This window comes from Scyliorhinus canicula, chromosome 2, assembly GCF_902713615.1.
Source record: "Scyliorhinus canicula chromosome 2, sScyCan1.1, whole genome shotgun sequence".
NCBI lineage: Eukaryota > Metazoa > Chordata > Chondrichthyes > Carcharhiniformes > Scyliorhinidae > Scyliorhinus > Scyliorhinus canicula.
This window is the reverse complement of record NC_052147.1, coordinates 81,720,862-81,734,556: the sequence shown is the minus strand read 5'-3', so window position 1 is coordinate 81,734,556 and position 13,695 is coordinate 81,720,862. Positions and strand designations below refer to the sequence as shown.

At 45.9% G+C, this 13,695-nt stretch overlaps 1 protein-coding gene across 4 annotated transcripts in view; it reads right to left on the bottom strand.

Moving 5' to 3' along the window:
* The window catches only part of heatr5a (HEAT repeat containing 5a), a 244,745-nt gene that overhangs the window by 48,889 nt on the left and 182,161 nt on the right, over nucleotides 1-13,695 (bottom strand). For all 4 annotated transcript variants that reach the window (XM_038781265.1, XM_038781281.1, XM_038781255.1 and 1 more), the window contains 2 exons: nucleotides 10,817-10,944; nucleotides 7,613-7,760 (listed from right to left, as the gene is read on the bottom strand). In XM_038781265.1, the coding sequence (XP_038637193.1) occupies nucleotides 7,613-7,760; nucleotides 10,817-10,944 (276 nt within the window). The remainder of the gene's footprint in view (nucleotides 1-7,612; nucleotides 7,761-10,816; nucleotides 10,945-13,695) is intronic.

Genomic DNA, 13,695 nt, shown 5'->3' with positions numbered 1-13,695 from the left:
AGATGCTGTTTAGAGTGGTAGGGGGAAGCTATCGGTACCTCGTCATCCAGGTGGCGCGGGAATGGGAATGGCTACACAAGTTAAATCTGGCCAAGGTTTGGCGAGTCTGAGGACAAACCAAGGATGCAGTGAGATCTTAAATCATCAGCTGAAGCCCTTAACATAAATGTAACATTGAATGACAAAGCAAGTGAGATTGTGAGGACCAAGCAGACTCTCTGTCATATTAAAGGTAAGCAAAAATGGTGGGTTCTGAAGGTTGGACGCCGTGGGTCAAGAAGGATGGCCAAGGATGGGCAGCAGGGTAGCATGGTGGTTAGCATAAATGCTTCACAGCTCCAGGGTCCCAGGTTCGATTCCCGGTTGGGTCACTGTCTGTGTGGAGTCTGCACATCCTCCCCCTGTGTGCGTGGGTTTCCTCCGGGTGCTCCGGTTTCCTCCCACAGTCCAAAGATGTGCGGGTTAGGTGGATTGGCCATGCTAAATTGCCCGTAATAAAAGTAAGGTTAAGGGGGGGTTGTTGGGTTACGGGTATAGGTGGATACGTGGGTTTGAGTGGGGTGATCATGGCTCGGCACAACATTGAGGGCCGAAGGGCCTGTTCTGTGCTGTACTGTTCTATGTTCTATAATTGGTAAAAAAGTTTGAACTTGTGCATGAAGATGTTGGCATATTGAGGTGTGAATGTGGTTCCCATGGCTGTTCCGTGCGTCTGGATGAAGAATTTGTTGTCGAAGGTGAAGACGTTGTGATCTAGAATGAAGCGGATGAGTTGCAGAATTGCGTCTGGAGATTGGCAGTTGTCAGTGTTGAGGGCTGAGGCTGTTGCAGCAATGCCGTCGTCATGGGGGATGCTGGTGTAGAGTGCCGAGACATCCATTGTGACGAGGAATGTTCCTGGTTCAACTGGTCCATGGGTGCTGAGTTTCTGTAGGAAGTCCGTCGTGTCTCGACAGAAGCTGGGTGTACCTTGTACGATGGGTTTCAAGATGCCCTCGATGTGGCCAGAGAGGTTCTCACACAGGGTCCCATTGCCTGAAACGATAGGACGGCCTGGTGTGTTGGCCCTGTGTATTTTCGGGAGGCAGTAGAGATCTCCAATGCGGAGAGTACATGGGATGAGAGCACGTAGGGTGTTCTGAAGGTCTGGATCCAAGGTCTTGATCAGTCTGTTGAGTTGGCGGATGTGTTCCTTGGTTGGATCTGCGGGTAACTGTCTGTAGTGTTTATAGAGAAATACAGCACAGAACAGGCCCTTCGGCCCACGATGTTGCGCCGAACTTTTGTCCTAGGTTAATCATAGAATTTTGGACAATTTGTCATGGCCAATCCACCCAACCTGCACATCTTTGGACTGTGGGAGGAAACCGGAGTACCCGGAGGAAACCCACGCAGTCACGGGGAGGATGTGCAGACTCCACACAGACAGTGACCCAAGTCGAAATCGAACTTGGGACCCTGGAGCTGTGAAGCAATTGTGCTATCCACAATGCTACCGTGCTGCCCTTAAGAAGTTAACCTACACTCCCTTATTCTACCCTAATCCAAGTACCTATCCAATAGCCGCTTGAAGGTCCATAAATTTTCCGACTCAACTACTACCACAGGCAGTGCATTCCATGCCCCCACTACTCTCTGGGTAAAGAACCTACCTCTGACATCCCCTCTATATCTTCCACCATTTATCTTAAATTTATGTCCCCTTGTAATGGTGTGTTCCACCCGGGGAAAAAGTCTCTGACTGTCTACTCTATCTATTCCCCTGATCATCTTATAAACCTCTATCAAGTCGCCCCTCATCCTTCTCCGTTCTAATGAGAAAAGGCCTAACACCCTCAATCTTTCCTCGTATGACCTACTCTCCATTCCAGGCAACATCCTGGTAAATCTCCTTTGCACCTTTTCCAAAGCTTCCACATCCTTCCTAAAATGAGGTGACCAGAACTGCACACAGTACTCCAAATGTGGCCTGACCAAGGTTTTGTACAGCTGCATCATCACCTCATGGCTCTTAAATTCAATCCCTCTGCTAATGAACGCTAGCACACCATAGGCCTTCTTCACAGCTCTATCCACTTGAGTGGCAACTTTCAAAGAACAATGAACATAGACCCCAAGATCTCTCTGCTCCTCCACATTGCCAAGAACCCTACCATTAACCCTGTATTCCGCATTCAGATTTGTCCTTCCAAAATGGACAACCTCACACTTGTCAGGGTTAAACTCCATCTGCCACTTCTCAGCCCAGCTCTGCATTCTATCTATGTCTCTTTGAAGCCGACAACAGCCCTCCTCACTATCCACAACTCCACCAATCTTCGTATCATCTGCAAATTTACTGACCCACCCTTCAACTCCCTCATCCAAGTCGTTAATGAAAATCACAAACAGCAGAGGACCCAGAACTGATCCCTGCGGTACGCCACTGATAACTGGGCTCCAGGCTGAATATTTGCCATCCACCACAACTCTCTGTCTTCTATCGGTTAGCCAGTTTGTTATCCAACTGGCCAAATTTCCCACTATCCCATGCCTCCTTACTTTCTGCATAAGCCTACCATGGGGAACCTTATCAAATGCCTTACTAAAATCCATGTACACTACATCCACTGCTTTACCTTCATCCACATGCTTGGTCACCTCCTCAAAGAATTCAATAAGACTTGTAAGGCAAGACCTACCCCTCACAAATCCGTGCTGACTATCCCTAATCAAGCAATGCCTTTCCAGATGCTCAGAAATCCTATCCCTCAGTACCCTTTCCATTACTTTGCCTACCACCGAAGTAAGACTAACTGGCCTGTAATTCCCAGGGTTATCCCTATTCCCTTTTTTGAACAGGGGCACGACATTCGCCACTCTCCAATCCTCTGGTACCACCCCTGTTGACAGCGAGGACGAAAAGATCATTGCCAACGGCTCTGCAATTTCATTTCTTGCTTCCCAGAGAATCCTTGGATATATCCCGTCAGGCCCGGGGGACTTGTCTATCCTCAAGTTTTTCAAAACGCGCAACACATCTTCCTTCCTGACAAGTATCTCCTCAAGCTTATCAGTCTGCTTCACGCTGTCCTCTCCAACAATATGGCCCCTCTCATTTGTAAATACTGAAGAAAAATACTTGTTCAAGACCTCTCCTATCTCTTCAGACTCAATACACAATCTCCCGCTACTGTCCTTAATCGGACCTACTCTCACTCTAGTCATTCTCATATTTCTCACGTATGTGTAAAAGGCCTTGGGGTTTTCCTTGATCCTACCCGCCAAAGATTTTTCATGCCCTCTCTTAGCTCTCCTAATCCCTTTCTTCAGTTCCCTCCTGGCTATCTTGTATCCCTCCAGCGCCCTGTCTGAACCTTGTTTCTTCAGCCTTCCTGGTTGTTGAGTTGTCGGTATACTACTTTGCAGTAGTCCGTTCTGTTCAGTATGACGGTGGCCCCTCCTTTGTCTGCTGGTTTGATGACGATGCTGCGGTTGGTCTTGAGAGCGTGGACGGTGTTGTGTTGTGCTTGGGTGACGTTCGGGGCTGCCTCGTGAATGCGACTGATGAATCTGGCATTGACACGACTCCTGACGGCTTGAGCATACATGTCGAGCCTAGTGCAGCGGCCTTCCGGAGGGGTCCAATTCGACTCTTTCCTTTTCGGTTGCTGCACCGCAGATCTCGCGGTCACCCAAGCACAACGCAACGCCATCCACACTCTCAAGACCAACCGACCTCCTCAGAAGACAAACACGGGACACAACTGACAGAGTACCCTTCGTCGTCCAGTACTTTCCTGGGGCGGAGAAACTACGACATCTTCTTCGCAGCCTTCAACACATCATCAATGAAGATGAACATCTTGCCAAGGTCATCCCCACACCCCCACTACTTGCCTTCAAACAACCGCGCAACCTCAAACAAACCATTGTTTGCAGCAAATTACCCCAGCCTTCAGAACAGCGACCACGACACCACACAACCCTGCCAGAGCAATCTCTGCAAGACATGCCAGATCATCGACATGGATACCACCATTACACGTGGAAACACCACCCACCAGGTATGCGGCACATACTCGTGCGACTCGACCAATGCAGTCTACCTCATACGCTGCAGGAAAGGATGTCCCGAGGCGTGGTACATTGGCGAGACCATGCAGACACTGCGACAACGGATGAACGGACATCGCGCAACAATCGCCAGGCAGGAATGTTCCCTTCCAGTCGGGAACACTTCAGCAGTCAAGGGCATTCAGCCTCTAATCTCCGGGTAAGCGTTCTCCAAGGCGGTCTTCAGGACACGCGACAACGTAGAATTGCCGAGCAAAAACCTATAGCTAAGTTCCGCACGCATGAGTGGCGGCCTCAACTGGGATCTTGGATTCATGTCGCATTACATTCACCCCCCACCATCTGGCCTGGGCTTGCAAAATCCTACCAACTGTCCTGGCTTGAGACAATTCACACCTCTTTAACCTAGGATTACCCCCTATCTCTGGATCTGTAATGATTTGATTACCCGCAAATGCTCGCATTCCAAGCATTGTCTGGCATCTCTGACTTTGTCTATATAAATGTTTCTGGAACATACCTCTCCATTCACCTGAGGAAGGAGCTGTGCTCCGAAAGCTCGTGTTTGAAACAAACCTGTTGGACTTTAACCTGGTGTTGTAAGACTTCTTACTATGAATAAAGGAGACCACTACATATTGCCTTCATTAATCTCACCAAGTCATTTGACCAAATGAGCAGAAGCAGTCTATTTAAGCTACTGGAGAAAATTGGCTGCTCAATGCAATCTCCTCTTTCCACGATGGGCAAAGTCAGCTATGACAGTGCAACAATGGTCAAAAAGAGTTGTGGCACTGACTTTTTGGCATATTCTTCTCTTTGTTGCTGTCATACAACTTCAGGTCATGTACAGAAGGTGTCTTTTTACACAACCAAACTAATGGAAAGCTCTTTAGTCATATTCACCTAAGATTCAAGACAACATTATATCGGGTCCACATCAGCTCTCGTGAGGATCCCCACTAACGTTCCCAACTGAGGAGCACCTGCAGTGTCAAGTGGACAGAGTTTGTTTTGATGATCAGCCTCAGGAAGAAAAATGTCAGTGTCCAGGGTGTTTGTTGAATACCACTATGTATCAGCACAAACAATGTGACACTGCAGATTGCCGATAGCTTCACATATCTAAGTTCTACAATCACCAGAAATCTGTCACTTCATGCCGAAATGAACACATCCATCGTAAAAGCTGCAGCTGTCATATTCAAGCTGAACAAAGGAGAGTGAAACCACAGCAACCTAACTGAGAACACCAAACTGCAAGTTTATCAAGCCTATCCATCCTGCGTCATCAGCACACTCCCCTTCAGTGGTGCGTTCTGGAGAACGTGTTAGAACATAGAACATTACAGCGCAGTACAGGCCCTTCGGCCCACGATGTTGCACCGTCCTGTGATACCCTTCTAAAGTCCCTCTACACTATTCCCTTATCGTCCATATGCCTATCCAATGACCATTGGAATGCGTTTAGTGTTGGCGAGTCCACTACTGTTGCAGGCAGGGCATTCCACGCCCTTACTACTCTCTGAGTAAAGAACCTACCTCTGACATCTGTCTTTTCTCTATCTCCCCTCAATTTAAAGCTATGCCCCCTCGTGCTGGACATCACCATCCGAGGAAAAAGGCTCTCGATGCCCACCCTATTTAATCCTCTGATCATCTTGTACGCCTCAATTAAGTCCCCTCTTAACCTTCTTCTCTCTAACGAAAACAGCCTCAAGTCCTTCAGCCTTTCCTCATATGATCTTCCCTCCATACCAGGCAACATTCTTGTAAATCTCGTCTGTACCCTTTCCAATGCTTCCACATCCTTCCTATAATGTGGCGACCAGAACTGCACACAATACTCCAAAGCGGCCGCACCAGAGTTTTGTACAACTGCAACATGACCTCATGGCTCCGAAACTCAATTCCTCTACCAATAAAAGCTAACACACCGTACGCCTTCTTAACAACCCTCTCAACCTGGGTGGCAACTTTCAGGGATCTATGGACATGGAACCGAGATCTCTCTGCTCATCCACACTACCAAGAATCTTACCATTAGCCCAGTACTCTGCCGTCCTGTTATTCCTGCCAAAATGAATCACCTCACACTTTTCTGCATTAAACTCCATTTGCCACCTGTCAGCCCAGCTCTGCAGCTTATCTATGTCCCTCTGTAACTTGTAACATCCTTCTGCACTGTCCACAACTCCACCGACTTTAGTGCCATCTGCAAATTTACTCACCCATCCTTCTACGCCCTCCTCCAGGTCATTTATAAAAATGACAAACAGCAACGGCCCCAAAACAGATCCTTGTGGCACACCACTAGTAACTGGACACCAGTCAGAACAGAGGTAGGAGAACAGGCTGAACAGTTTCCATCTTTGTTGTCTCAGATGAATCTGTGGCATCTCTTGGAAGGACAAGGTCACCAACATAGGAGGTCCTAGAGCATGCAAATTTAATCTGCATACACTCAGTGCTGAGCCAACAATGTCTGTGCTGGTGGATGGTAGCCATATACCTAAAGGCTTAGTGAATTGACCATTGGATTACAACCTCGTGGATGTCCAAAGCTCCACTACAACTCTGATGCAAACGAGATAGTAAAATAGTGGATAATGACACTGATAACTGGGAGATCATTGATGGCTGTGCCCTCTGAAGGTTTACTGTTTGGAGAGGCGTTGGAAGAGGCAAACAGACACAAAACGCTCAGATGGCTAAGAGGAGAGCTCAGTGAAAATAGAGGCTAGCCATTCATGCGTGTTCTCAGTTGACTCCATTCCTCTGCAGCAAATAGGGCAGAGAATGCCACACCAGAGTGGGCTCCTGGGCCACATTGGGCGATGCTATCACCATGGCACAACCATCGTCTTAGGATACAGAAGGCTGCCATAATAATACATGGAGATAGCATTCAAGATTGATTCATACTGATGTGACAAAACATTTGTCTGGAAAAAATTAACAATACAAGATGGCACTTCATACAGAAATATTGCTGGTTCTCGGCTGAGAATTTAGAAATCGATTACATTTCCATTTTTATATACTATTACAGAAAGGTCTATCTTGTAGCATACTTTGCCATCATTTAAAGCCCTGTCCAAATTACTTTTCCAAATCAAAAGAAAACAATTCCTACTCCTTTGTAACAGATCACTAGCGCTTCCCACTTTTTGGTTGGCATGAGAATACTTAATAATCATGAAACAGATCGTGGAAAACGGTACTTGAAATGAGACATTTTCCACAATAGCGCATGAAAATGAAAACTTCACAGACCTCTAAATTAAGATTTCCTGATTAAGAGCATTATAATGTTTTGTCCAACAACTTTCAACTTTTCATGTGTATAAACATTTTGCTTTGCTTTATCATCTCAAACTCCCAGCTAAAATAAATATTTAATGTGGGAAACAATGGGCATAAATGTAGATTTCAACTTTTGCCAAATACACCACTTCTAAATCAATGTATTGCAACACTGACCAATTTTGGTGCAAACGTTCTGATAAACTTACTAACATCTTTACCAATTAGATGTATTCTAATGAATGCCTACCTTCTGCACTTCTCCTTTTTTCTTTCACATGTTCCTGAGCTGCACGTATAATTTGTTCTACAACTTCAACTACAGCCAGTTGGATGAATGGAGACTCGCGTGTCAGTATTAATCGATGGAGCACATTCAGCAACTCTACTCCAAGTTCCTGAAAAGAGAATTTACTTTGATGTCAGTTGAAGAAATAGCAAAGTGGACAAGATAAAACACTATCCCCCCCCAAACAACCTCTCTCATTTCACTGAAAGGCCAGTATTAATCAAATTAAATCCCAATATGATCATAAAGTCATGGAATCCAGACAGTGTAGGAGGCCATTCTGTCCACTGAGTCTGCACCGACCCTCTGAAAGAGCACCAAATATAGGCCCAATCCTCACCCTATCCCCGTAACCCCACCTAGAGCAATTTATCATAGCCAATCTACCTAACCCACGCATCATTGGACTGCAGGAGGAAACCGAGCACCCAGAGGAAACCCACGCAGACACTGGAAGAAGGCGCAAACTTCACACAGTCACCCGATATTGGAATTGAACCCGGGTCTCTCGCACCGAGAGGTAGCACAGCTAACCACTGTGCCATCGTGCCATAAAAGACACTTTGGATAGATGCTCAAACTGTAAACCTACTGGCATGAAATGAAAGAAGGTCTTACACTTCAGAATGCACAGTAGATGCAACAAGGATGTCAAGGCATTTAATTGAACTAGGGTTTATTATCTCCAAATAAGTGGATAGATTGAAGTATTATCATTAAATCAAAAATCAGTTTTCATCTCAAAAGAACACAATAACATTCCTCCTGGAGAAAATAAACCACAGAAGTCTCTGTACTTACAAAGGTTGCTGCATAGTGGCAATGACAAGTCAGATAATTTGCTTTTGGATTTTAAATCAATTTTCTTAATCAATTTTTTCATTTTCTTCCCTTTGCCTTTCGTAAAGGCAATGACACAAACTAGATTGTCTGTTCACATGAACTATCACTTGCTGGCTCCCTGGAAGAACTATTCAACTGCAAGTCTAAACCATGAGTATCGACAGATATACTGATTTAGGAGTGATGTGACGGCAGGGGTGGAGAGAAAGTGGATTCCAAAACAGTTGTCAGCAGATGCAATTCAATAGGAAATTATTGAAAAGGCCACATTCTAATTTAACTGCATTCTTAAGGCTGCAGACGCTGTAGTCAACAGGGTTCTCTTTGTTTTAAATTAATGAGCTAAGCACTAAGCAACATATTGAACCCTTTGTAGTCTTAGACTCAGAAATACATCACCTGGTTTATTTAACAGGACCCAGATGGACTGTTTTGTGGTAGGGGTGAACTTAAGCCAGTCAAAATACGAAACACTAAACAGAACCTACAGCTTTCCCTGCATGCGGATTCTAATTCAATATATATACCACAGTAAAATAAAGTTTAGAAAATAGTTGAATCTCCTGTGGGACAAGAGAATGAAGCTGCAAGATGAACCTTAATAGAACTGGTACTGGGAAATATCAACTCCATAGAACCATTGTATCCACATAGGGCAGGAAGCCATTCGGCCCATCGAGTCTGCACCGATCCTCTGAAACAGCACCTTATCCAGGCCCACTCCCCTGACCTATTCCCGTTACCCCACCTAACCTGCACATCCTGGGACACTGAAGGGCAATTTATCATGGCCAATCCACCTAACCTGCACGTCTTTGGATTGTGGGAGGAAACCGGAGCCCCTGGGGGAAACCCACGCAAACACGGGGAGAAAGCACAAACTTCACAGTTGCTCAAGACTGCAATTTAACGCAGGACCCTGGTGCTGTGAGGCAGCAGCGCTAACCACCCAATAAGATTTAGTATGTGCAATGTTAAGCACGTATAAAATTCCACTTTTATATCCCAAATTTGATCGTAAGAGTACCAAATACAATAAATTTCCCTGCTGACACGGTAAGCAACTGCACCACATGGAGAGCTACTTAACCAAACAGCTTCGAGGGCACAGATTTCGGTTAGTCAATCTGCACTTGAGACCACTCCAGTTAACCCCAATCTCCAAAGTAGAGACAGACAACTCCTTCATGGTTCCTATTCTTCACTATCCAGTTATTGATGCTTCAGGTGGGAATGTGGATAGTGGCAAGAGAAGAGTTGGGATCAGCTATGATAGCTCCTCAAATAAACATTCATTCTCATGCATGAAGACTATTACTTCGGAAGGCACTTGGAGCAAGATAGCAGTGAAAGAGAGAAAACTTGAGGGGGAAAGATTAAAATTTTACACAACAGAACATAGTGTCTTAATCCGATATATCATTTCAGTTTTAACTTGCATATTAGTTCAACAAGTAAACCCAATTTCTTTGCTTTATAACCAGTCTACTGTGAATGAAGAATAACAAATAAAGAGTAACAAAATATGGTTTAAATACATCAAAGTTTGGGCAGCATGGAAGCGCAGTGGTTAACACTGCCTGCTTCACGCCGCCGAGGACCCGGGTTCGATCCCGGCTCCGGGTCACTGTCCACATGGAATTTGCACATTCTCCCCATGTCTGCATGGGTCTCACCCCCACAACCCAAAGGTGTGCAGGGTAGGTGGATTGGCCACGCTAAATTGCTCCTTAATTGGGGAAAAAAAATTGGGCACTTGAAATTTATTTTAAAAATAATAAAAGTATCAAAGTATTACTAATACACATGCGAAGATAGTATGCACCCAATATGATTTGAAAAGCAGTAAAACATAAAGCACTTAAAGCAGAAATCTCCCATTTGTGATTGCAATAGCTCTCCAGTACATTGCCAAAATGTTAAATTGAGAGCTTGGGGAATGCAGGTTGGTGGACTGTTTTTACTATTATAACGGAGTTGAAACCTCTAAGACATTCTTCTACATTTTCAACAGGAATAAATAAATAACAATTGGGAGTAAAAGTAATTATCCCCTTTTCAAGCCCACAATGCAAAGACCAATTCAAGAAATACAAAATGAAAGTTAATCAATTTGCTGCTCAGGAATTAAATTTTAGACTTTTTCAGTCTCTGTGGCTCATTGTCACTGAAGGGAGGTGAAAGTATGTTAATTTATTTAAGCTAAATTGAAAATTGTGAACAGACTTGATAAAGTAACGGGTTCATCAGTTTGTTCTGTTTGGGGAAAAAATGGTAATGTGAAGTAAACACAAACTTTATAGAATTTATTTCTATGCAAACCTGACTGCTTCCGATTTTACAACGGGGCCAAACAACATCCAGCAGTGACTGCAGAGCATGTAAGCAGGTTACAATGCTTTCCATTGGCGCATCCGGCCGTGGCGAACACAGGAACTCTATACTGATTCCTGTAATCAAAGCAGTACAATAGCACATAATATTTTCATCAAATCCTTAACCTCACTTAGCTGGTTTCAGAAACCAGTTTGTTCATTTAAAAACAAATCAGTTGCTTTTATTTAGACTAATGACACAAAATATGCATCAAGTTCAGTTTTAAAACATAGTCAACATGCAAGATTATCCTAACATACCTTTCTTCGCTAAATTGCCACATACAAAAAAGCTATTTTGCCTGTTTGCAGACAGAGGGCTAATGTAATGTAGTAAAAGTTTGAGCCTGAATAAACGAATCAGAGCACATCTTGTAACAAGAGACAAAATAATGCTGTGTGCTTTGAGCACGGCTGGCATAGCTAATGGGGGGCAGGAAGAAAGAGGGCATGTTTGTCTGGACAAAGGAGTTGCTTCCAGAGCTCTATGCTGAGCAGAAAGTTTTCAGCTTGGTCCTCAAAAGGCGTCCTTCTCTCGAAGGACTCTGCATCAAGACAAGCAAGAAAGACCTGGTTATTAACTTTATACATATGTGGTATCTGAAATATATATGGGTTTGTTTATTTGGAATGCTGGGACGGTATCAGGAAGCAAGTTAAGACACTGTAACTTTAAAAAAAAATATTTTATTCTCCTTTTTCACATTTTCTCCCAAATTTACACCCATCAACAGTAAACAATAATCAGGAACAAATATGTCAATCTGCACAACAATAACAACGATCCCATCCTCCCACCAACCCCCAAACATTGGGCCGCATGTTTACATAAACAAATGACAAAAAGGAATCAATGATTACCATAGTCACCCTTAATACACCCCCCCCCCCCCCCCCCCCCCCCCCCACCCATCCCCTCCCCCCCCAACTAATGTTCGATGTTATTCAGTTCTTGAAAGTGCCTAATGAATAATGCCCATGACTTGTAGAACCCCTCGGTCCTTCCCCTCAGTTCAAACTTAACCTTCTCAAGAGTCAAGAATTCCAGGGCACAGGGTGGAGAGGCTGCTCTCTATCCCAACAGGATCCGCCTTCGGGCGATCAACGAGGCGAAGGCTATGATATCTGCCTCCGCACCACTTTCCAACCCTGGCTGGTCCGACACCCCTAATATGGCCTTCCGAGGACCCGGGTCCAGTTCCACATGCACCACCTTGGAAATTACCCGAAACACCTCCTTCCAGTAATCCTCTAGCTTTAGACAGGACCAAAACATATGAACGTGGTTAGCTCTCTCCCGCCACCCACCCACCCCCCCCCCCCTCCCCCAGGCAACGTTCACACACATCTTCTACTCCTTCAAAGAATCGGCTCATCCTCGCCCTCGTGAGGTGTGCTCTGTATACCACCTTCAGCTGAACCAGCCTCAACCTCGCGCATGAGGTGGAGGCATTCATTCTCCCGGGCACCTCACGCCAGACCCCCTCCTCTATAACCTCTCCCAACTCTTCCTCCCACTTTGTTTTGATCTCTTCCAGTGGTGCCTCAGCCTCTTCCAAAATAGCTCCGTACACCGCTGACACTATCCCCTTCTCCAGTCTCCCTGTCGTCAGCACCTCCTCCAGCAATGTGGAGGCCGGTTCCTCTTGGAAGCTCTGCATCTCCTTTCTGGCAAAATCTCGAACCTGCATGTATCTAAACATTTCTCCCTGCTCCAGGCTATCCTTCGCTTCCAGCTCCCTCAATCCTGCAAACGGAACCCTAAGAAACAAATATTTTAGCGTCGTAATCCCCTTCTCTTCCCATTTCCGGAAATATCCATCCCACTCCCCTGGCTGAAATCTGTGGTTCCCCCGAATTGGCATTTCCCTTGACCCTGCCCCCAACCCGAAGTGTTGGCGAAACTGCCTCCAGATTTTCAATGAAGCTATTATTACCGGGCTCCCTGAGTATTTCCCCGGAGCTATCTGGAGCGCGCTGTTGCTAGTGCTTTCAGCCCCAACCCCCTGCACAAACTCTCATCCATTCTGACCCACTGGGAATCAACCCCTCTGACCCAGCTCCGCACCGTCTCCACATTCGCCGCCCAGTAGTAGTACATCAGGTTCGGAAGACCCAAACCCCCTGCCTGCCTTCCCCTCTGCAGCAGCACCTTTCTCACTCTGGCCACCTTTGGGGCAGCAGGGTAGCATGGTGGTTAGCATAAATGCTTCACAGCTCCAGGGTCCCAGGTTCGATTCCCGGCTGGGTCACTGTCTGCGTGGAGTCTGCACGTCCTCCCCCTGTGTGCGTGGGTTTCCTCCGGGTGCTCCGGTTTCCTCCCACAGTCCAAAGATGTGCGGGTTAGGTGGATTGGCCATGCTAAATTGCCCGTAGTGTCCTAATAAAAGTAAGGTTAAGGAGGGGGGGGGTTGTTGGGTTACGGGTATAGGGTGGATACGTGGGTTTGAGTGGGGTGATCATGGCTCGGCACAACATTGAGGGCCGAAGGGCCTGTTCTGTGCTGTACTGTTCTATGTTCTATGTTCCCTCCCCATATGAACGAGGTAATCCATCCCTCAATCTCCCTGAAAAAAGCTTTTGGCAGGAAAATCGGTAGGCATTGAAAAATAAACAGAAATCGCGGCAACACATTCATCTTAACCGCCTGTACCTGACCCGCCAGTGACAGAGGGAGACCATCCCACCTTGTCAGATCAGCTTTCACTCTCCCCACCAAACTAGAGATGTTGTACCTGTGAAGCCTCCCCCACTCCCGGGCAACCTGCACCCCTTGATATCTAAAGTGAGACCCTGCCCTACGGAATGGCAGCCCCCCCACCCCCG